Source organism: Paramisgurnus dabryanus, chromosome 4 (genome assembly GCF_030506205.2).
Source record: "Paramisgurnus dabryanus chromosome 4, PD_genome_1.1, whole genome shotgun sequence".
NCBI classification, from domain to species: Eukaryota; Metazoa; Chordata; class Actinopteri; order Cypriniformes; family Cobitidae; genus Paramisgurnus; species Paramisgurnus dabryanus.
In genome coordinates, this window is record NC_133340.1 from 47,285,997 (window position 1) to 47,309,282 (window position 23,286).

A 23,286-nucleotide genomic window follows, 5' to 3' on the forward strand; every position below is an offset into this window, starting at 1 on the left:
ATTAAATCGTTTGTGTGAAAATTAATTCGCTGGAGCATTTGCACTGCACATTTCAGTATTAAAGAGGAGTATGAATATTTCTTATTTAACAAAAAAATCAACGTTAAGTAAATATCTTTTAACATAAAAACAAGAACTATAGATACATTGTAATACGTGTTAGTTGATATTAAGTTAACACTGTCTGTGTTTTTACCTCAGGTAAACTCTGCACGCTTTCTAAGTTACTTCAGATGCTGGTGATAAGTCTTGAGGTCTGAACAATTTTACAGGTAAAACTGAGTTACATTTTAAAATATGCTTTAACTTTTAGTGAATTACAAGACTGCCATGGTAATGTTTATTTTGACCCTCAAATTCATAGGACGCCACCATGGCTGAAAGCAAAGCGGCTCAATTCTTTAATGGAGGACAGCAGAGATGTAAGTTAAAGTGTTCGTTTTCATTGTGCCAAATGTTATAATTTGGTAAAACAATGAGCAAGTTTTATCTTTTATCCGATCGACTGACACATTTGTCAAGTTTAAAAGTGCAAGACAGACATTAGTGAGTGGGTCAGCCTGATTTAAATCTTTATACTCTGATGTATTTGTGTTTTATGTGTCATTTTTATTTCTGGTAAAAGCAAAGTTTGTTTACCTTTCACAGGTTGCACAGTAAGGGCAAGAACACAGTACAAAGACACAAGAAAGTATGTAAAACAAACAAACAAAAAAATATTTTTAAAACCGAGCTGACTTAAATCACTATAATTTATGACACTTGCATTACATGTGAACAGCCCCTACGCTAATAGGATTCTGTTTCTCTCTCCCTGTCTCGTCCTCGACCCTGAGGACAATGAGACAAACAGACCCAGTTCCTGCTGCTGTGAAGGTCATCACACCACTGATCTACTGACCGTCCTTCTACGAGATGCCCAGCCGATGTCTGACCAGCAACCACCGGCGAAACCAGTTTAATGTGCTTACCCGTTTACATACCCCGATAGTATTTATATATATAAATATATATGCATCTCTCTCAAGGGTTTTTTCCCTTCTAGGAGTTTTCCCCCTGGACTAGCCAGGAGGGTTTTTCTCCTAGGGTTTTTTTTTTCATCCCCTGAGAGTCCACCACCTTTGGCTTAACCTACTACTTTACTGTATACGTTACATTATATCTATGCTCCCTTTTCTATGCTTTTTCTACATATATTAATGTAAAGCTGCTTTGAAACAATTAGCAATTGTGAAAAGCGCTATATAAATAAAATTGAATTGAATATTAATGTTATATTTAATTAGACTGAGTGTATATTTACAAACCATACTGACATTGAGATGATTTCATGGATTACATGTTGAATTGTTGTATTATTTATGTAAAATTTTATTCCAGTGGAGACTGAATATTTAAGAAATATTTTATTAAATTGTATGTTGATTTTATGTATTTCTTGAGTAAACTGTATTATTGAAGTGTAAACTGAAGATTTAAAAGGAATATTTTATTGAATTTTATGTTTCCCACATGTTTATTGCTGAATTGTTGCAGACTCTTGTAATTGAATTAAATAAATTCAATTTGATGTTTGTAGTCACTAGTTTATTTTTTGTATTTATTTTGAAAAATATATAGTATAAAACTTTTAGTTTTTATCTGCATTTGGATTTTAACATGAAAATGATTTACACCATAGAGTGTTGAATGTTTACACTACTGAGTGTTTGTTAATCAACACAGAGAGTGTTAAAAATTGACACTTTAACAGTGTTTGTTTAAGCAACACTTTGGTAAGTGTTGACTGAACACTATCAAAGATGGACCTGTGTGTTCACCCGGGCAGTGTTAATATTAACACCCATGGTGTTAAATCTTCCATCATATTTTTGCTGTGTGGCAGTCTCTGTATTAACACTAATAATCTCAAATTATAAACGAATCTCAACTGAAATTCGAATGCCAACCCACCAAACGAATATTCGCATAACTGAATATTCTGGTCCAGCCCTAAAGCATACCCGTGTGTGTATCTGAACATTTGTGTGTAATAAGTCGCAAAAAATAACTCAATCTGACACTTATTGCAAGTATCTTGAGAGGCGTCTGTGTGTGCGCCTGCATGAGAATGCACTGACTTGTTTAAAAATGCTTTAAAATGGCTTGTATTTTTTAAATGGCATGACTTACAATGATGAGATTAACATAAGAGTGGCAGAAACAGTGTGTGTTATGTCACCTTTAAATAGCTTATTGTAGAATTATTTTTGATTTTTGATCTTTATGATTCACTATTAAAAGAATGACATGCATATACAGCAAATAATATAACCAAGGCAACATCTGTGGTACTAGTTTATCTGAAAAAGGATAACCATTGACCTTTCTGAGAGAGTAAAGTTTGAAGGATGATAACGAGAAATCTGTAATCGGCTGCAAAAATATTGATCAGAGCATCCCTATCATTAGGGCTGTGACGGTTTTCAAACACTGCACAACCACGGTGGTGAAGTGAGACCCGCGGTGGTGTGCACAGGAAGATGTCTTGCAGTTTGTGTGAACGCAAACAGCAAGCAGACTCGGAGTTAGTCTTGTGCTTTTTGCAAGGGTTGGTAACTGATATCAATGATGACCTCCTGCTTGGGGGCAGAAAAATTAGGCAAGAAATTATCTCTTGGTCACTCAAGGTTGCGAAAAAGTATCAATCTGCACTACCAGTACACCATCAGAACGCGTTTTTAGCGCGGCTGGAAACATTACAACCCCAAAAAGATTTCCAACACTTAAACCAAGTGGACAAGCACATATGCTCATTTGCTTTACATTTCACGTCTACCGATGCGGAAAATGTGACCATGCCACTTTTACTCCTTTTCAAAGTGCGTGGGCGCTCCAGAGAGTCTGTTGTTGCCAAGTAACCTAAACATTGCTTGACGTTGTGACGAGCACTCACTGGCGGAAAAAGATACAAGCGCCTGTGAACCCACACGTTTGTTAAGAAACATATATCTGATCCTCATTTACATTTTTATATTTTAAAACATAGGTATGCATTATTTGTACGCCTTTTATACATATAAACATAAAAATGCATTAAATGCGCGCACGAACGGCCACACACACATTCTATAACCACCGCAGTCAATTGGTGCATTACCACCGCGATGGTAAAATACTGCCACCGTCACAGCCCTACCTATCATAAGCACCGAAAACTTGCAAGGCAACTCCCAAGGTTTTGAATACTAATATAGACATTGTAAGCGACGAATATGCATACCTCTGCAGCATTACTGGCTGTGCTGGGGCCGAGTCTCTCAAACACACTAGGCCTACGGGAGGGGGTGGTCGTGCTGTTACTACTGCTGCTGTCTGATATGGTCTTTGAGTTCTCCACTGTTACTTTCCGCCTGATCTTGGACATTCTGCAGGGCTGCATTAGAAAAACAAACAAAATAATTAGTAACACCATTAAGCTAAATGACCATAAATGATTTTTGTTACATACATAGCTAAGAGCTCAGTTACTTTGTAAACAATGACACAAGTAGGGTTGCCAACTGTCAGGTATTTGGGTAAAATTAATTTATTCTGTATGTGACCTCCCGCATCCCGTTTTTTTGACTGCTGTGCTGTTCTAACCAGTGAATGATACAACAGGCTTGTTTGTAGGCCTGTCAAGATAGCTACTTTTCATAAGTCAGTTGCCCCAGAAATAATTAGGGGTGCACGATTCTGAAAATTTCACGATTCGATTCCGATTTTTAGGCTCAAGATTCGATTCAAAATCGATTTTCGATGCAAAAACGATTCGCAATGTAAAAAAAACTATTCACAGTGTGTAAATGTAGTTTACTTTTTCCTATGTGACTGATTGTAGTAGATATACAATTTTAAAGAAAAGAAACACAACAAATTAAATATAGTTTGATATTACTTTATGTCTTTATGCAAAAAAAAAACAATTGTTATGAAGCAATTAGATGACCCCTTTTATCAAACTCTATTAAATACAATAGTATATTAATGATAGACAGTGCAGGTCTATAGATTATAAATGTGACTGGTGTTATAATGGTTATTATTTTTATTAGATAGAGCAGAAGCAGGAAAAGTGCCTGTCTTTCTATTTCTCTCTTGCCGATTAAAAAAAAAAGCTAAATCCACTCATTTCAGATTCAAAAGTCTACTTGCTGTCCCAGTGACAGGGGACTTTACATTACAGCTTTGCATTTTGTAAATCTTGAGTCAGCTTGAGCTTTGCTCGGTCAGTGCAATAGATTTTAGAAAAGATATGGTTTATTGATAATAATAGAAAAGAGCCAGTTTTTAATCGCCATAGAAACCGTCGGCACGCTGAAACTGCACGCGAGCTTTAGCGCGGTAGCGCTCACGGCCATTCTCCGTTCGACTCGGGTTTTACACACAATATTAATCAGACTTGGGACCCAACGTAATTTAACTATGATTGACCAGGACCCGACTGACCATTTCAAATACAAACCCGGAACCATACGGTCCGCGGGTGCTCCGTGAACTAATGTTAAAACTCTGCTCAAGTTCAGAAACATGAAGGATACAATGTGACACGAGCTTGTTCGCTTCGCAGTCGCATAATTCATTGAGAAACAGAGAGCACGTGAACGCACATCGAACTCATCATGTCGCACACAAAATGTCATTAATAAACATGAATGACCATGAGAAGGAATGTTGTTTTAACCGCGGAAAGGCGTCAGTACACTCCGCTTTTCAAGTTCAAATCCTCCCTTGCTAATCTACTAACTCTCTTGAATGCACATTCACTGCTAGTTGTCTTGCTGTCTAGTTTATTCAAACGCCGGGTGAGCACCGTGCAGCGCGTCTGCGGAGAGCGTTTGCTGCGCGTGGCCATTGTGCTTTTTCACTGGCTGCGTTTAATAACAATCTCAAGTTCACATTACTTTCTTTTAACTGCATTCATGAGCAAAACCTCTTCAATGCGCTTTTAATCCACATTGTTTTCGTGCTTTTCTGGTCCGTGTAATGACAGATATAGACACAATTACAGACATAAAAAGCCCAATGCACAAATCTGTTTCTCTGAAGATTATTAACTCTTTCCCCGCCAATGACGAGATTTTCCGTCTTTCCGCAATACCGCTATTATTAGTGCTGCCGCGAATAGTCGACGTAGTCGACGTAATCGACGATGAAAATTTGTCGACGGCAATTTTTTTAGTCGAGGAGTCGCATATTTATTTTTTTCCGTCTCAAACGGCCCACTGTAATTCTGTCTCATGTCTCAAATGGCTCAATGTAATTCACCTCCACACCAGTCTGTGCGCTGTGCGCGCCCTGCTGGTTAATCTGCTACGCTATCATCTTTCTTCCCTCTCCCCTGCCTTCACTGCTTTAATTTTGAAAAATTGGCGGTGGCAGGTGAGTCTATGGAATTATGAGTCGGAAAGCTTCCGAAGTATGAAAGTATTTTAAGCCAAGTTGTGATAAAAGAGTGGTCTGTTACACCGTGCCAAACGTCGCTGGCTTATCACGGGAGCACAACGACAATGCACGAGCATCTCAAACGAAAACACTCGGGAGTTACTGACGATACACCCACAGAGAATAGGACAACGTAAGTAACTGTTATATGATTATTAATGAAACGGCGAGCTAGTACTGTTTTATTAACTCTTTTGAGAAGTACAATGACTCTGTCTTTGGATGTTAAAGCTGTTTGCTCGTGATTCCGCCACGGAATCAACACTGGACGCAACAAATAGATTTTTCATGATTCCCATTTACATTTTTATTTTACTATTTTAAACGGCTCAATTCATTGTTGCGCGTCTCTCTCTCTCTCTCTCTCTCTCTCTCTCTCTCTCTCTCACTCTCTCTCTCTCTCATGTTGCTTGCAGCGCCTCGACCGCGCGCGCCTCTCGCTTACGTGACAGTGAAAAGGTGGCAGTGTTTTTAATGTACTTTCTTTTTTGCGTAAACGTCAACATTCACAGATGTCTCTGACAAAGACGACTGATCGAGTTAACATGACTTGAAGAAAGATTAGCAGTAGTGTGAGTCTGTGTGCGAGCTTTCTCCCTCCCTATGATGCTGTATGCCGTGTTCTGTAACAACAACAGTGTATATTCTCTTGTATTTCTGAATTTGCACCGAATTGTCTGCGCTATATCACTCGCATTTAAAATCAAGAAATGGCTCAAAACACAACAACAATTATGAGAAGAGCAACAGCAGTAAAGCTACAATGTATATGTATGGTGATTTTTGCATATCTAAATTAGGATTTTAGCAGCAGTTAAAGAAACAGCTGGTTGGATAAAAACGAGGTGATGGGTCATGTTTAGTCACTATTTTATAGGCTACAACAGAACAGATAATATGTAAAATAGCATTCAGTTGTGTTAAAATGCAATATAAGATCAAAGAGTAGAAGTGAAACATTTCATATTTCTGTTAAGCATCTACTTTGCACTGGAAGTTTTTATTATTATTTATATTGTTTACATTGTAATTTTTTATTTGGTAACATTTAAGTTATTCATATTGTTTATGACACCGGTGGGTTCAAAATAAAATGGACACAATGAAATAACAAACACTTGAGTTTTTTTTATTAGTCGTTTAGAATAGTCGACTATTCGAAAAATTAGTCGAAAGATTAGTCGTTAGAAAATTAGTCGTTAGTGGCAGCACTAGCTATTATCCACCAGGTGGCGCCCTTCCGCAACTTTTTAAACCCGGAAGTATTGCCTTATGGCAAGCGGCTGATGTCCGTGTCTGTTTTAAAGATCGCTCTGAATGGGATCTCTATGAAAAGTCTGTCACAAAAATGGAATTATCTCTGCTTTTTGCTCAAAATGTGGTGTTTTTGCAAAAACCTACCCATATTCAAAAGCTGATTACAAAAGAACCACTAAAGGTAAGATGAAACGGGTTTTTTTTGTTTGAAAGCAGAGGGTCTGTTCTTTCATTTGGTATATTGTATGTTTATATATTTAAAGAAGAACATTTTCTGGAAGGCATTAAACTTTGGTGAAAATCATGAAAAACGCTGGCGCTGGCTGTTTTTTTTAAAAACGCTGGCGGTGAAAGAGTTAAGATGGATGATAGATAGAGGATTAATTTATGCTGGGCAGAGAGTGACAGCGCAGTCTTCTGGCAACAGTGCGTTTTTTTAAATATTTCATTGCTTTCTGTTAAATTGTTCAAAGTTATTACTGTTTAAAACACACTTGGCATCACATTCATGATTTTATGATAAAACGACACTTTCCCGTCAATCCACGAGCATTTAAACGAGCAATACGCCCCCCATGCACCCCCCCCCCCGACGGTTATGTGATGAACCGTCACATTTGACTCACGTCATAACCGTCATCACCAATTCTGAAACCGGCACAACCCTACTCATGTTCTTTTAAAGGCAATGATCATCATTATTGTGTGCAGTGTAAAGTTTTCACAAATATTACTAAAGTGTATTTGATCTGTGATGTTTCACAGTTACAAATTAATGTTTAGTCTTTTTGACTAGTGTGACTTACCGCATTACACAACAAATTAACAATTCAGTTGTAAAATAGCGAAAATTGGCGAGCAATTTGTTTGTAAAAGTTTTTACAACCGATACCTAGGGTTGTAACGGTATACCGGTACAAATCTTCCCGGTCAACTAGGCATGGGCCGATTACCGGTTTCAAGGTATACCGAGGTTTAAAACAGTCAAGGTTTCAAAACCACTTAAATGTTCTGTGATACCGTCTCCAAGGTATGAGCTGTGTTTATACAAAATTCATTAAATCATGAAGTCATGTGATTGATTTGATGTTTACATTTAATATATATTACGAAAATATTATATATGTTTTGAAAGCATATTATAATTTAAAGGCTTTATTGTACCTGGCATTTGAAAATAACACAATTTAGTGTTGCAATGGTAATACCGCAACACCGTGAAACCGTGGTATTTTTGCTAAAGGTTATCATACCGCCAGAATCTTATACCGGCCCATGCCTACGGTCAACCATTTAAATATTTTAACTTTTTGTCAAAGTTGCAGCTATAATGAACCCACTTATTTAAATACTGTTAGTCCAAGCTAAATACTAGGGATGTCCCAATCCGATATGCTGGATCGGGTCTGATCCGGGCTTTTTGGCTGGATCGGATCGAGGACCGACAACATGACTGATCCAATTCAGATATGTGCGTTAGCCGTGGTTGTTACTGACAAGCTATTAAAAGGACCATAAACGTTTTATGCACTATATTCAAAGTCTTTTAATACAGCTTATGTGAAGGAACAAACACACATTTGAAGATCTTTAAGTTTACAGAAACACTGTAACTTACTCACAAACTGAGGTAATAATCCACTGGTGAAGCGGACGGATGAAACGCGTCATTCACACACGCAAACACAAGATAACTGTAGGCTATTTTAAAGATCTGATTTTATAAAGTCTCAGTAAGCCGTTGGATGGATGCAATTCACTTTGTGCCGAGCACACGATGCATCTATTCTTTCCGTTGCGGTGCGAGGATTCCCATGAGAGGCTGCTTCAAGGGCATCAATTCTGCACCCAGAAACCTCATAAACGACCAGAAAGCCCAGTATATGACTTAAGCGCATCAATTCTGCACCCGGAATGTGCATAAAAAGTCCGGTCAAGCGCATAATTCCCAAAATAACCGTCCGGTCAAGCGCATAATTCCCAAAATAACCATCCGCACACTAAAGCTTTTTTACTATGACAGTTTTACGCAATTAAGAAAAAAAAATTAGCCTACTTAATTGATCAAACGTACCTATTATTACTAATGTTTCCTGTAACTTGTAAATCATTTAAAATTATTGATTTTAACATTTAAAATGATACTAGATGTAGCAGAAAGCACTATACATATTTAATTACAATAGTATCGGGCAGATATCTGTATCGGCTGATATACTGAATTCTGGTATCGGAATCGGATCGGAAATGAAAAAGTGGGATCGGAACATCCCTACTAGGGGTGTCACGATTCTCCAAATCCTCGATTCGATTACATTTTCGATTCTAAGGTCACGATTCGATCCGATTCTCGATTTTTACATATTTTTTATATGGCATATAATTTAGAAAAAAATGATATGCCATTATTTATTATTATTATAATACTTTAACATTAACATGCACATTGCACAACTCGCATGGGGGTTTGTGGGCTTCACTTAAAGGTGCTCTAAGCGAATTGAAGCGTTTTAGACCATAAAACATTTTTTGTTACATACCGGAAACATCTCCTCACTATCTGCTTGCTGCCTGTCCGCTGATCAAACTGTAAAAAAACGCGATCTTTGTAGACAGCCCAGGCTTCACAAACGGCAATATCAACAAATGGCCAAACCTAGCTCACAAAACAAAACCAAGTATTCCAGCCAATAAACGACAAGAAGGATTTGGGTGTGGGGGTTGGGCGCGTTCATGAAAGCACGGAAGGGAGGGGGAGGGGGAGGAGTTAACTACGCTCCGTCTGTTTGAAAACAGTTTCGAAAGTCAACAATAACTAACGTCTCGCAGATTCGCTTAGAGAACCTTTAACGCGAGAGCCTGTAGAGAGGATTCCTTCTTGCACACACATGACTATGCGCGGTTGGCAGTTACATGGATCGGGCGGATGACGTGACGAAAAATAATATTTTAATTAAATTCGGTCGACTGCTTGTTATTAGCTGTGTCCTTCTAAGCATGCGACCTCTCTGCCTTTCATAGTGGCAGCCACAGAAGTTCAAGAAGAGAACTGAAATGAGACGGTCTAGCCTTCGGAGGACCCACAATTTGCGTCACCTGCTGCACACGCCCCCAGTAGCGCCCACCGCGCCTGTCAGCAGAAAACAGCGGAGACATTTCTGACTTATTAAAATAAATATGTAATCAGAAAAATGTTAATTTATTTTAGAACATATGACACATTGATGTAGATTAATCTATTCAACAGCATATCAAATAATCAACCTAGAAATATACGCAACATAAACAGAATAATATTAACACAAAACATAACTTATAATTCTAAAACAGTGACAAGAAAAAGTTTTCTAATAAATACACACTTTTATTTAATAAAGCTTTTAATTGTTTGGGATATCCTCAGCTGTTAAGGATCCATTCGTTCTATCATTAACAGCGCGGAGAAATGAGGATGCATTTTGACACAGCTCTTATCAACGCCGGCGAAGGGTACGTGACAAACTCAAAAAATGAGAATTAAAATCAAAGGAAATAGAAGGTCAGAAAAGGGTTGCCTGGAATAAGTTTTACAAAGTATTTTTTTTGTTATGCGGTTGCGGATGAAATAATAGTCCATCCGCGCATCTCTAACATGGACTTAATGCTTCTGTCTTGGACTCATAGCATCTGAAATATATCCAGCATATAAGCAGCTGCGCTTCTCTCTGCCTCACGTGCACACGCTCTCGCTTCTGTCCGAAGTCTGAACATAAACTAAAGTAGTAATCCTTATGTATTTGTTCAGTTTTATGCGTTTCATGCAAGCTGAGGCAAACTATCCTTTTGTTTAAAATATAACCCGCTGCATCTTTGCGCCTCCCTCACTATCGCGCACGTGCAGAGAGCTGCGCTCTGTCCAAAGTCAGATCACTGGTAATCCTGTTTATGATATGCATTTCAAGGAGTTGTAGCAATACATCCCTCGTGTTTAAAATATGATCGCTTTCTGCTGGACAGATGTTTTTAAAGGCATCTCTGAAAGTTTTTTTCCTTGCTTGGCAAGCCGACCAGACGTGAAATGGGGGCGTGGCAGCATCGACGATCCCATTTTTTAATTCGAAGTTCGAAGCTGTGACTTAATTTCGATCGATTTCGATTTAAAATCGAAATCGTGACACCCTTAATCCCTACTAAGTACCATTTTACATTTCATAAAACAAAGCAGTGTTAATTATATTCTTAACTTTTTATTTTTGTTTCCTTATTTTCATAAAAAAACTGATAAGTGTGTCTGCTGGTAGGGCTGAACGATTTGACCTAAAATCAAATCCTCTGTTAATTTTAGAGCTGGGGTAAACGACTATTTATTAAATGATTAATCTGTCGACTATTTTTCCGATTAGTCGACTAATCAAATGACTAATTGGACGATTAATCTAATGATTAGTTTCTTTTGCTTGATTAATAAAAACCATAATGCATCTCAAATAAATGCCAAAAACATTCTTAATTATATACTTTAAAGGATGTATCAGTGATTTCAGGCCAGAGGGTGGCCAAAGCTACTTTAGGGGGTCCATAGTCCATGAAAGAAAATGATGTGTAACCATGTATCAAGAAAGCATGAATAAATGCATTATAAGATGTAAACATAAGAAGGGTGATTTTTTTTAAACATTTCTGCTGTATTTCTGTTAAAGGGATTCACCATTATGTTCTAAACCTGTATAAGTTTATTTTATTTTGATAAACACAAAATAAGACATTTTGATAAATGATGGTAAGCACACAATTAATGGTATATCCATTTATGTCCATCATGTTGTTTTTATTCCTACTATGGAAGTCAATGGTTACAATCAGCTGTGTGCTTACCATCATTTATCAAAATATCTTATTTTGTGTTCATCAGAAAAAAGAAATTCGTACAGGTTTAGAACAACATTTTAACAGACCTGCCAACCTTGGAAATTTTTTTTGAGTACAGTTGCATCGGCCGAAAGGACAGAACACGGGTTTTTAACATATAATTTAACACATGCACGCACACATGCACGCACACACACCTCTTGGTAACTTTCAAAGTAACATGCACTCACTTTTTCCCCATCCTGCCATAATCTGCTTTAAAAATTATTATAAATGTGAATAAAATCATGTTAACCAAATTTGCCATACATGGTGATTAATAACATTATTAATGTTAAATTCTGTATGCTCCAAAGTTTAACATGTCTGCACAAACACTGTTAAAAGTGATATTACTGTTAAATAGTGGGAGATGGTTAACCTGTTAAGCCAGACAGCCGTTTTCAGGCCAAATCATGAAATTTACATGCCCACACTAAAACAGCTGTAGTTCCAAACCCCTTTGACCTACAGACACAATTTTGATATCTCTAAAAAGATGACACTTGTGTCTTTACTTCTCAGTTATCAGAATTCAGATATGTAAAAAAAGCTAAATGTTATAGACACTGAAGTGTGGTGAAAATGTTTTATTAAAATTAAACGTGTTTTTATTTAATTAATAATGTCATATTAAATGTGCCATACCAACCCAAAAACAAAATAGACTTAAGACCACATGTCTGACTAATCTATGTTTTAAATTTGAAGATGATATGATAAAAAAATAAGGTTACTGTAAGCTTTGATCTTCACCATGGCACATTTCAAAAAATGGCCACTGGGCTGCTCCAAATCCTCCCCTGCTATAATGATGTAGAATAAAGTAGAAAAAGCTTTATAAATTAATTATTTACATGTGGTTATTACCTAGAGTATGTATCTACAAAACTTTATTTATTACATAAAAACATTGTATACACATTTGACAAAAATGTGTTTTAACTTAAATATTGAAATAAACTAGTAACCGTAAACTACACAGTACATAGTAATTATGAAGCTTTTAAAATATAAATAAAACTATTTACATTGTGGACACCTCATGTTTTACAAACTAAAGCACTCAGCACAGCAGTTGTTGTGAAGTGATAAAAGAATCATTCATATTAATGGCGGTGACGTATCTCTATCGCGAGTAAATTGCGTAACCATTCATTCAGTGATGGGCGATAGAAAAGCACCCAGACAGCGATCTGTTACTAATAATAAGCTTTTGTCCTCACAATATACATTCAGAGTACTTGCATAATGTTAGGTACATCAACAATGTCTGCAAATAGCGAATGTGCATCAGAATGACAAAGCAGTCTAAGTTACTGCAGATAACAGGTGCACGAAAATAACACACAAAAACATCAGTAAAACACTAAACTTATTAGCTGTATGTGAAATATTAATCATAATGTGTGTGTGTGTGGACTCATTTTAAACATAATACTCTGACTGACCTGATCGCGTATGCCTTTTCCATAGTAGAATCGCGCTGCGTGTGCAGTTGTTGAATAACAATATGGATTTAAGATTATTTGATGCAAAATCCCATGGAAACAACGAAGAAATATCAATATTTCTCATATGTAATACGTTTGTGGACTTAAACTGCGAATGGATGTTATATTGTGAAGGCTTAGCAATGAGATTTCAGCAGTGTGAGCTCGTCTAAAGTTATGAGGGAGGCGCAGTTTCATAATAAGAGCGTGAAGTCATTTTATGAATGAACAAATTTAAATATGACCTCGTTGCATAAAATTTATTATTAATTTTGCTAGAGCATTTATTTCGTGGAACAGCACTTAAAAATGAAATCTAAACCCTCCAACCTTTCTAATGATATATGGCATGACAAGTTTAATAACCTTCTTCATCAGTATAATGTATTGTAAACATAATAGTTTGTAAACAAAACGCGTCAGGACCACGCACGGGCCCGGTTCGCAAATGACATTCTGTTATCATTTACTCAACCTCATATTGTGTCTAACCTTCATGATTTCTTTCTTGAGTGAAACACACACAAAAAAATTGAGAAAAAAAATTGAGACAAAAATTTTTGTTTTTCCCTGACTAGCAAAAAATATAATGGAGTGGGGACCAGACACTGTGGTTATCAACACTCTTTAAAATAACTTGTGTATCACACAATAAAGAAACTCATAAATATTTAGATGGGTCTGTTCTGTTATGTAAACTCTGACTGAATTACATGTTTTAAGTTAACTATACCTTTAAGTCAGTATTTTAGAGTTAATACTGCTTTAAATTCAACCATAACTGTGACAGTAGTGCTGTTAACTGTATGTCTGTCTGTCTGTAATTTATTGTAGCTTTGTTTACATTGCAGTACAGTACGGCATAGGCACCTATCACGTGGGCGCTCGAGACACGAGATATTCTCCATTTATAAAACTTTATTTGATGTGGTTTGTATATGACGTTTTATTTTATTGACAATTATCAAGAGCGCGTTATTTCAGAAGGCATTTAATCCGCTTCACTCGGATGTCAGGTGAATTCCCTTCACTGAGAGTGAACTTTCCGTTTTTATATGACTAAAACTGGATGCTCTCCCCATGGTAAAATCATTGTACTTTTTCGTAAGCGCTCAATTATAAATGATGCTCATTTACAAATCAGAAGTAATGTTAGCGCATCTTGCGGTCAAGTGCACGTTATGAAACGGAGCCCGCGCGACCGTCGACGTCAAAGGATTAAGCTAATGCATTATTTCATTATTTGCACATCCACCCTGACCAGTTTACCTTAGCGGGTCAGACGTCTTGACTCTCCGTTGAAAAAGATGGTCAGAAACTGCGGGTGGAGGAAGGAGATCACGCTGGATTTTGTGATTCCATCGATAGCAGACTCTTACTGATTGGCCATACGACTTGTCAATCATCCACACTTTCTATGTGGTGGATGAGCCCAGTGCTATGATTGGACATATTTTTATTTTTTCTGTTGCTTCTTTTGAGTACTTCGCGCGGCAAATGGCGTCATCAGGTTTTTGCGTAGTTTAGAGTGACAAATCGTACCACCGTACTTTGAGGTCAAAATGAGTACCTGCTACGCAAAATGCGTACAGGTTGGCAGGTCTGTTTTAATGTTGAACTATCCCTTAAATGAAGCAAAAGATCAGGAAATCTATATTCCATGATAAACCTTAAACTTATTTCAAATAGCAGAGCTCAACACCAAGGATGTTTGGCAAAAAAAATTAAAAGTAAATGTGGATTATTTTTTTTTACGAAGATACAAACGTTTTCTTTTTTATATTTAATTAACTTTAATGACTGAGACAGATAATGCTTATTATAAGACTGAATGCAATACAATGTTTATTCGTTTAAGACGTACAGTAACCACATGTTTACTATGAAAATCACAAAGTCAGCTATTTTGACATATGAGCATTTGTCCGTTTAAGCCAAAAAGACGCAAACATGAAGTCGTTTAAGCTCTGCCTGTGCACGTGCGCTATCGGATATGCGCGTTAGGGTTGTGCCGATAGACGATATCATCGTCCATCGTGATGGTTGACTGACATCACGATGGAGAGACACCATCGTGATGCCACGCCCCCTCCCCACTCCACTGCGAGTCGACATACACTAACTCTCTTCTATATAGACTATAGTTAACCTAATATATTTGCGTGAATGGCTCTATAAATTAAATAGAAGACGTGAGACGTGACGTGTGTTAGTCTGTGAAAATATCCTGTCAGGCATTTGATCTTGACTAGGGATGGGCACGGATATTCGAATATTCGAATGGCAATAATAATTCGAATTTAAAAAATGCTATTCGAATGTTTGTTTGTTTTTAATGTGCCACCAAAGGGTAACAACTTATTTAATGCTTTTTCACTTCATCTATACTGTCTTTTACAGACTTAAATGTAAAATATACATGAACATTAATTTGTATGTGTTTCTGATTGTTTGGCAATGCAGATTGCAGACGAATTTAAGTTTTTCCTTTTATCTCCGGGTTTGTCCGCGCCGCGCCGTATTTGGCCACTGGCTCAGTGAGGGCTCACTTCTCCGCCGCCCGAATCAACACATCATGAGAGATTTGTAAGCTTTCTGTTATAAAGTCTACTTTATTTTGTTAATAAAGAGACAGACACGGAGAACGAAATGAAACGGAGAACATTTATTATATGCGGTGCTCTTTCGAAAATGAACCGGATAACTGCACATGGCAGTTTAAAGCAAAGCACCGTCTTTGTAAAATGTTGTTAAATTAAACTAACGTTAGTAACTTTGCACAGTCAAAAATAATGTATCGAGCCAGCTTACGTTATTTGTAAAATAATGTTAAATACAGATTTTCAATCTTGTTCAATCCGTCTGTTGTTTTTATCGGATAACCATCATCAGGAAGAGTTTTCTCCGCAGCACCGGCATTATTGTATCTAGTCAGAAGAACGGGCTTTCACCGAAGCAGGTAGGATAAATATGGTTTTCTTTATTCACAAATACGTCAAACTAAACTGAGAAGATATTTATATGGCGACTGAGCAGTCGGTTATGTAGATGTGTTTTTTCGTTTGCTCCGGGCTCAAACTTTAAACTTCGCAAGTCCTCAAACTTCGCTTAGATTTGGGGTTAGTGTATAATATTTGGTATAATATAATGTATGTAACATCAAACAGTAATGAATTAATACTAACGACCGACTTGAAACTAAGGATTTGACTAGACTTCGCTCTGCATTAAGTTTTAACGCATTTTTTTCTGAAGGATATTTTTTAAGAAGAATTTAAAATATATATATATATATATTTACAATGTTTTCAACTTAAAATACATACATATATATATATATATATATATATACATATATATATATACATACAGAATATAAGTTTAGCTTGCTGTGGATATTTCCTAATTATAAGCCTTCTGTGAAATTATGACAAAATGAAAAATACAAAACACGCATGTCTTAATTAACATAATTTAAATAAACGAATATTCGTTCTTTAAGAGCTTAAATATTCAAAAAATTAAATATTCAAAAAATTAGTAAATTACTGGAAAATGCCCATCCCTAATCTTGACATTGCTAGAATCTTGTCTTTTTACATGTTGAACATTTATCTTTAAATATTTAATTTTGTACAAGAAAACAGCCCATATTAATCATTTATTAGTAGCCTTTTGTAGTGTCTCGGGAGATCGTGCTCATTGTTACATTGAGGCTATACTGCACTGTAGCGGCAGATTAAGATATAAATTCAGGGAACGTCAAGAACAAGAAAACGGGAACAACACTCCGACCGAAACGCGGGATTTACATACACAGACCATGTTTACATTTAGATGTGTCTGGCCCTGTTCACTTTGTCTAGTTTTAATAAGCTGCGGATTGAAGTGCTGGCTGCTCCCCGCGGTGCTGAAGACCCGCTCTCTGACGGAGTACTGGTGGCACATATGCACAGATATTTACGTGCAAAATTTGGAAAGCGCGGAGGAGTCGTTGGGTTAGTAAAACAATGAAATTATAGCTTTTAAATAGAAAAAAATATTTATGTAAAGAGATTAAAAAGTGCTTAAAAGTGCACAACTCTTCTTCAGTGGATTAAAGCTACTTTTTCCCCTTATGTGCAACCTATAGGAAAGAGACATTAGTTGGGATAGTAAAATAACAAAATTATAGATTTTAAGTACAGAATAGTATTTATGTAAAATATATATTAAAATAAAAAGTGCACAACTCTTCTTAAGTGGAAGTAATAAAGTAAAATAACGAATAATAATTATATAATAACGAATAATAACGAAAAATTAAAATACCCCCCCCGCCTAACGACATCATCGTCCATCGCGATGGTTTACGTAACCATCGTCAACTGCCAATTTATGGGGACATCGCCCAACCCTAATGCGCGTCACGCTTTTAAGTTCAATGTGCAATCCAGTCCAGTTAAAAATCATACAGAAGGCTATAAAGATCATGTCAAGAATTAAAACACGGTACTGGGTTTTGTTGTAAAAAGAAATGCCAATCGTAGACTTTATTCAGTCCACAAAAAAAAATACTATACACACTTCCAGCCTATATACTAGGGCTGCACGATAAATCGCATGTGTTTGTCACGCTCATCTCGTCAGTAATGCCGGTTCCTTGATTAGTAGTAAATCACCATCAGCTGTTTTCAGATGGAGCAGCTTTAACTGCACAGAGCCGTAGTTCACTGACAATCGGGGCAATTTCGCATTAATTATCGCGGACGCATCGCCTGCGATATGTATGCGATATGGCCCAGCTTGTCAGGGAACTACGTCTCAGTGCAGTTAATGTCGCGCCATCTGAAAGCAGCTGTTGGCGATTTAATACTAATCAAGGAACCGGCATTACTGACGTGATGCGCGTGGTATCGCATGCGATTAATCGTGCAGCCCTACTATATACGCTGAAATCATGTAGTATTAGCAATGTACGACTTCACTTACATCATTTTAAAGACATTCATATCACCGACATGGGTGACTGTTATGAGGTTTGACACTGGCTTTTTCTACCTAACAACAGCCAACCCCCTGTCGGTGATTGGTTGGAAAACTTTATTTTGGTTTTGAGTGGTTGGTGAAAGGTTGTGTGCAGATCTCAGAGCTCAGACTGCCTACAGAGACGCGTTTTTTTTGACAGCCTGCTTATGGGACGGGGACCTAGCGGATTCGTTACGAAAGATTAGACGAATGTGATCATTCATTTTTTGGGCCTTAAATTGAATGTTTTGGTCTAACACGTGCGTGTGGCAAGCTGTGTCGAAGCGTTGCGTTGCTACAGGCCTAGTTAATTTAACATTTTACATCGGTAAAGATTAATGTGCGATTATTATTTTTTGCCTCATAGTTCGCTGGCAAGGTTTGTATTTTAAATATGCTCAGATAATAAAGGTGGGATATATTTTTCTTTTGAAAGGGCATTTATCTTTGTGATTTTAAAAGAATTTAGAGCTGCAAATTTCGACTATTTTTTCAACCGATTAGTCTATCGATTATTTTTTCGATTAATCGAATAGTCTAAATAAAGATTTTTTTTTACAAATAATAAATGTAACATCTGCTATTAATGCCAACATTTTATTGAAGCATTTTCTCAATTAAACAAATACACAAACAGTGCCAGTGCCAAGGAAAATATAACAAATCACATAAAAACAAGTCCAACATTAATTCAGCCTAACATAAACAGTGCAAAAGGGGCATTATTCACCTTAAACAAATAAAATATATTAATATTAAAGAAGTAAAATAAAAATAAATCAAACTGAATAATAACTCCTTATTAATATAAAAACATGTCCTGCTCTTTATTGTTCCAGCCCTAGTGCTAATCATAAACTAATGAAGAGTCATCATTAACTACAAAATGACTCACATGAAATCATAATACATTAACTAAAAAACATGTCATGTTGTACTTAATGATGACTCTTCACTTCGTTTATGATTAGTACATGCATTTACTCAGCATTAGTTCAGACTGAAGTAAAAATAAGTTCATTGTGATTCATGAACCCTTATTATAAAATGTAACCATTATATTATTACTGTTAATATTATTACTATCAGTAGTAACGTTACTGCATTCTCATTTAGCATCAACTTTAACATTGAACTTTTCTTAAGTCTCGGGTAAATACAAATTTAGTTAGCATGATCTTCTAATATTTTATAAACGGCGTTTACGCTGCTGTTACTTTAAATAAACGCATGTCAGGAATACCTAACGAGACGAGCTTTTATAATATCTGCGCACATAGCAAAAAAATAAGCTATGGGAACTCCGCGCTGCCAGCTGGCTTTCAGTGCACGCGGGCACATGCCTATCTCAGTGTAACACAGTAACTTATTATTTCATAACTTCTTAATATAAAAAGTTAAACTTGTCCCGCTCTTTATTTACTGTTTCAACATACTGCCCAGACGCGATGCAATGTCGTGTCTGTCAGGCGTCTCGCAACTCGTATTAAACTAAGATGTAAACACAGCTGTATTAAGCACCATATATGCCTGCATTGATTCTATTGTTGTATAAAAACTTACTGTAAAAATTCAAATACTTACGCTGCCGTCGCGTCATTCTGAGGTCGGAGAGCTCCAGGTTGTTTTCTTTTAAGATGATCATGCACAGATGTTGCGCTGCTGTGGTATGCCATTTCAGTTTTACACAGTATGTGTTTTATTTGGTCTCTGCTTAAAGTATTCCCACACTTTTGATCACGTTCTGGCTGTTTGGTATAACACTTGTATTATCCGGTCGGAGCTGAAGCCGCCTTCATTTGAAAACGTAAACAATGCGACGCATCGACGCATTTCCGGCAAATCGACGTAATTACGTAATCGACGTAATCGACTACGTCGACGCGTCGTTCCAGCCCTAAAAGAATTAAGTTAAGAGGAAAGTATGAGTTGTTAAGCAGTTATTCACACTTCCCCCCCCAAAATTACTGCATTACTGAAAATTACTAAATACTAAATAGACTTGACCATATGCAGTTGCTGCACATGTTAATATGAACAATTGAATAAACTTTCAGAATAGGAACTTATGAACCACAGATTCAGACAACCCACGTGACTAATTCCAGCCATAATATACATACAAGTTATATCCAAATAATGAGATGAGACGAGTGGCATAATACACATTGTATCCTTTACACGTTTCTTGTCTTCTATTCAGTTTTCCTTAACTGGGCACTGCTATTTAAGACTTTTACTCTCATCTATAATGTTTCTGGTCTTAATGTAGATTAGAAATTCTCCCGTTCGCTCTCTATCTCATCTCTTCCATGTCTAATTAAACCTGCTTGCATGTCCGTGTCTTCTCGCTGTTCTGAGGTATGTGTTGACTTTACCCGGGCTGCGTAGACTCATTGGTAGATTCAACTGAGCGCAAGGTGACAAAACTTTTATGCGTCATGCAAATGTGCGGTATGCGCGACTACTTCGTTTTTCTTTGGCACTAGATGATCTGCTCAGTTAACACAGTGTTTGAGTTCTCCTCCATGTGTCTCTATGCTGCTACTGACTGGACGGGGCAGAGCCACGAAACCTCACACGCGGTAGTATGTTTTAAAGGGAAAGTATTAACAGGATTAAAAACCGAAAATAAACGACATGATAAAATGGGTCGGTTAACGTTTCTGAATTTCTGTGTCGATTATTTTTCAATTAATCGGGCAGCCCTAAAAAGCACAACCAGTTTTATTAATAATGTTAACCTGAGTGAGAAGTTTTACTAGAATTTGTTTTAATTAAGGTAAAAAATAAAAGTTTTGTGTTTAATGAATTTTTGTTAATGTTTCAATGTATTTTAAAACACGTGGTTTCGGGGAAAAAAGTACCGTTAGGAACTGGCATCGAAACCGAGGTATCGAAATTGGCACCGGATCGAAAGATTTTAAACAATACCCAGCCCTAATGAGCAGCGGATTAGAGCATCACGCTTGCGAAATCACTCTCTTCCATATCATATCGATTACCTTTCGCTATTATTGTAACATGAAGTCTGGCTCTCTTCACAACGTCTGTTAGCTTAGCTTAGCATAAAGATGGCGGCTGATCGTTTTTTTCGTCTGTGTTCGTATATATTCTCGCAAGTCCCACCCACTGATCTGTAATAGGTCTGTAGTGTGAGTGGGTCCCACCCATAGCCCCTACCTTGGAAAAATGAGGAATGAGTGTCTGTTAGTGCTGCACAATTAATCGCATCGCAATCGCAATCACAATGTCAGCCTGTGCGATTATATGACAGCAAAATGTTGCAATTATATTAAATAAATAAATGTGTGGACTTGTTAACACAAACTTTCTGATAACAGTTTGATGATTTTCCTTGCTGTTTAAAAAAAGAAAGAAAAACAAAGAAAAAAGGCAGTGCACGTGTGTGGTGTGCGTCGTCACTTATACCAGAGCCAAGATGGATGCAGAGGAGGTTGACAGTGATCTGGTAGCTAAAAAAAAACCTCTATGTCTGTTGTATGGCGGTATTTTGGATTTAGGATTACTGACACTGAGCAGTTGCTACATCACGTGGCAATACGAAAACATTTCTAGTTTTACAAATACACATTTTAGCTAAACTGTGTGTGGATTTTCCTTAAAACCCATTAGGGCTGTCACTTTTTATTCGATATTCGGATATGCATTCGAACATGAGGTGAAACATCCGTATTCGAACTATAAATAAACCATCCGGTTTTTAAAATGCCATGTGTGGCGCATTTTTACAGTAGCACCTCGTAATAGGAAGGAGGCTGAGATTGAGACCGACGACTGCAACTGTGCGCAAGAGAGGGAATCAAATGAGACCAAAATGAACCTCATGTGCATGTCAAGATAGAATTATAGTTTGTATATAAAATGGCATATTGTTTATAGTGTTAAATATTATAGCAGAATAAAAATACGTGTTAATACGTTTGCATTATGAAATTAGCATGTATGAAGATAATTTCATCGTTTTTACAACGCAATGTAAACTTTATATTAAACAACAAAAGCATTCGTCTTGTAAACGGATTTGAAATGATGATGTGTTGACTGTCGCGCGTCACATAGACGACAGAGTCAAGTGAGATCTGCGTAACTCATCTGTAAGTTTAATTTCATTTCAAGTATCAAAGGGTTTGTGCTCTCTATCATTAAAAACGGTCAAGCAAACAGCACGCGCAGAGATAATGCACTTGTCAATGACGGGTCACAAACGCACGGGTTATAGGCTGTATGTGTGCCTGTTGTCAATGAGATTACTTCTCACAAACACGCTCAAGCGCGGGATATGTGTGCTTGTCAATGACGGGCATTAAATCCGTCGAATTCCGCGGAGTTTTCTGCCGAAATCTGCGGGCGCAAATTCCGTTTGCGTTTATATATATATATATATATATATATATATATATATATATATATAAGTTTGTTATTCATAAGTTGATAACCTGCTGTTTCAAACATTAAGTAAAAAAGTAATCCAGACAACCCTGTGTATGACTGTTACTGTTAATAATTTTGTGATTGAATCTCCATTACGGTGGGTTTTTTTTATGCGCACGGGGGGGTGGGGGTGGGGGGGGTGCTAGATATTCGAATATATTTGGATACATTGCATGATATTCGAAATCCGTTCGAATGTGATTTTTCTCAAAAGTGACAGCCCTAAAACCCATCAAGTTGACTCATGATACCATTTAATATATTCGCAATCGCACATCGCAATATTAGCATCAATAACCGCAATGGGAAAAATTACCCAAATCGTGCAGCCCTAGTGTCTGTTGTCTTACACCCTCGACAAAGATACAGCAGTTCCTTCTTTCAATGACGCAAAATGACGATTTTTACATCATTGAAAGAAGGAAGTGCAACACTGAAATCTGTATTTCTCCCATCTCAGGGGAAACTGAGGGAATGATGCACGACCATTTAAAAACATGACTGGGGTTCTATCGATACAAAGCTTAATGCAAATCGGTGAACTGTCCCTTTAAGTACTATGTATGATGAATTGATGTGTTTTTGTGTATGTATGTTTCTTTATGGAGCGGTTTCCTGGACAGGGATTAGATCGTTCCTAGACTAAAATAAATGTAAGAGCTGTCCAAACTAAAAACAACTTGCACTGACACATCTTAAAATACATCAGTGCCCTTTGTTT

General features: G+C 36.9%; 1 protein-coding gene and 1 long non-coding RNA gene across 10 annotated transcripts in view; one reads left to right on the forward strand and one right to left on the reverse strand.

The window, feature by feature from the left end:
- zc3h13 (zinc finger CCCH-type containing 13) overlaps positions 1–23,286 on the reverse strand; it is a 301,826-nt gene that overhangs the window by 263,757 nt on the left and 14,783 nt on the right. For 5 of the 9 annotated variants that reach the window (XM_073814423.1, XM_073814422.1, XM_073814421.1 and 2 more), the window contains exon 2: positions 3,263–3,415. In XM_073814423.1, the coding sequence (XP_073670524.1) occupies positions 3,263–3,406 (144 nt within the window). In that variant the 5' untranslated portion in view covers positions 3,407–3,415. Of the gene's footprint in view, positions 1–3,262; positions 3,416–19,694; positions 20,029–23,286 lie in introns of those variants that run through there. The other 4 variants (XM_065254828.2, XM_065254827.2, XM_065254823.2 and 1 more) reach the window with 3 other exon arrangements.
- On the forward strand, positions 157–1,049 carry LOC135736097 (uncharacterized). Its single transcript, XR_010527782.2, has 3 exons — positions 157–422; positions 649–691; positions 837–1,049. It is a non-coding gene; the product is annotated as an uncharacterized lncRNA (long non-coding RNA).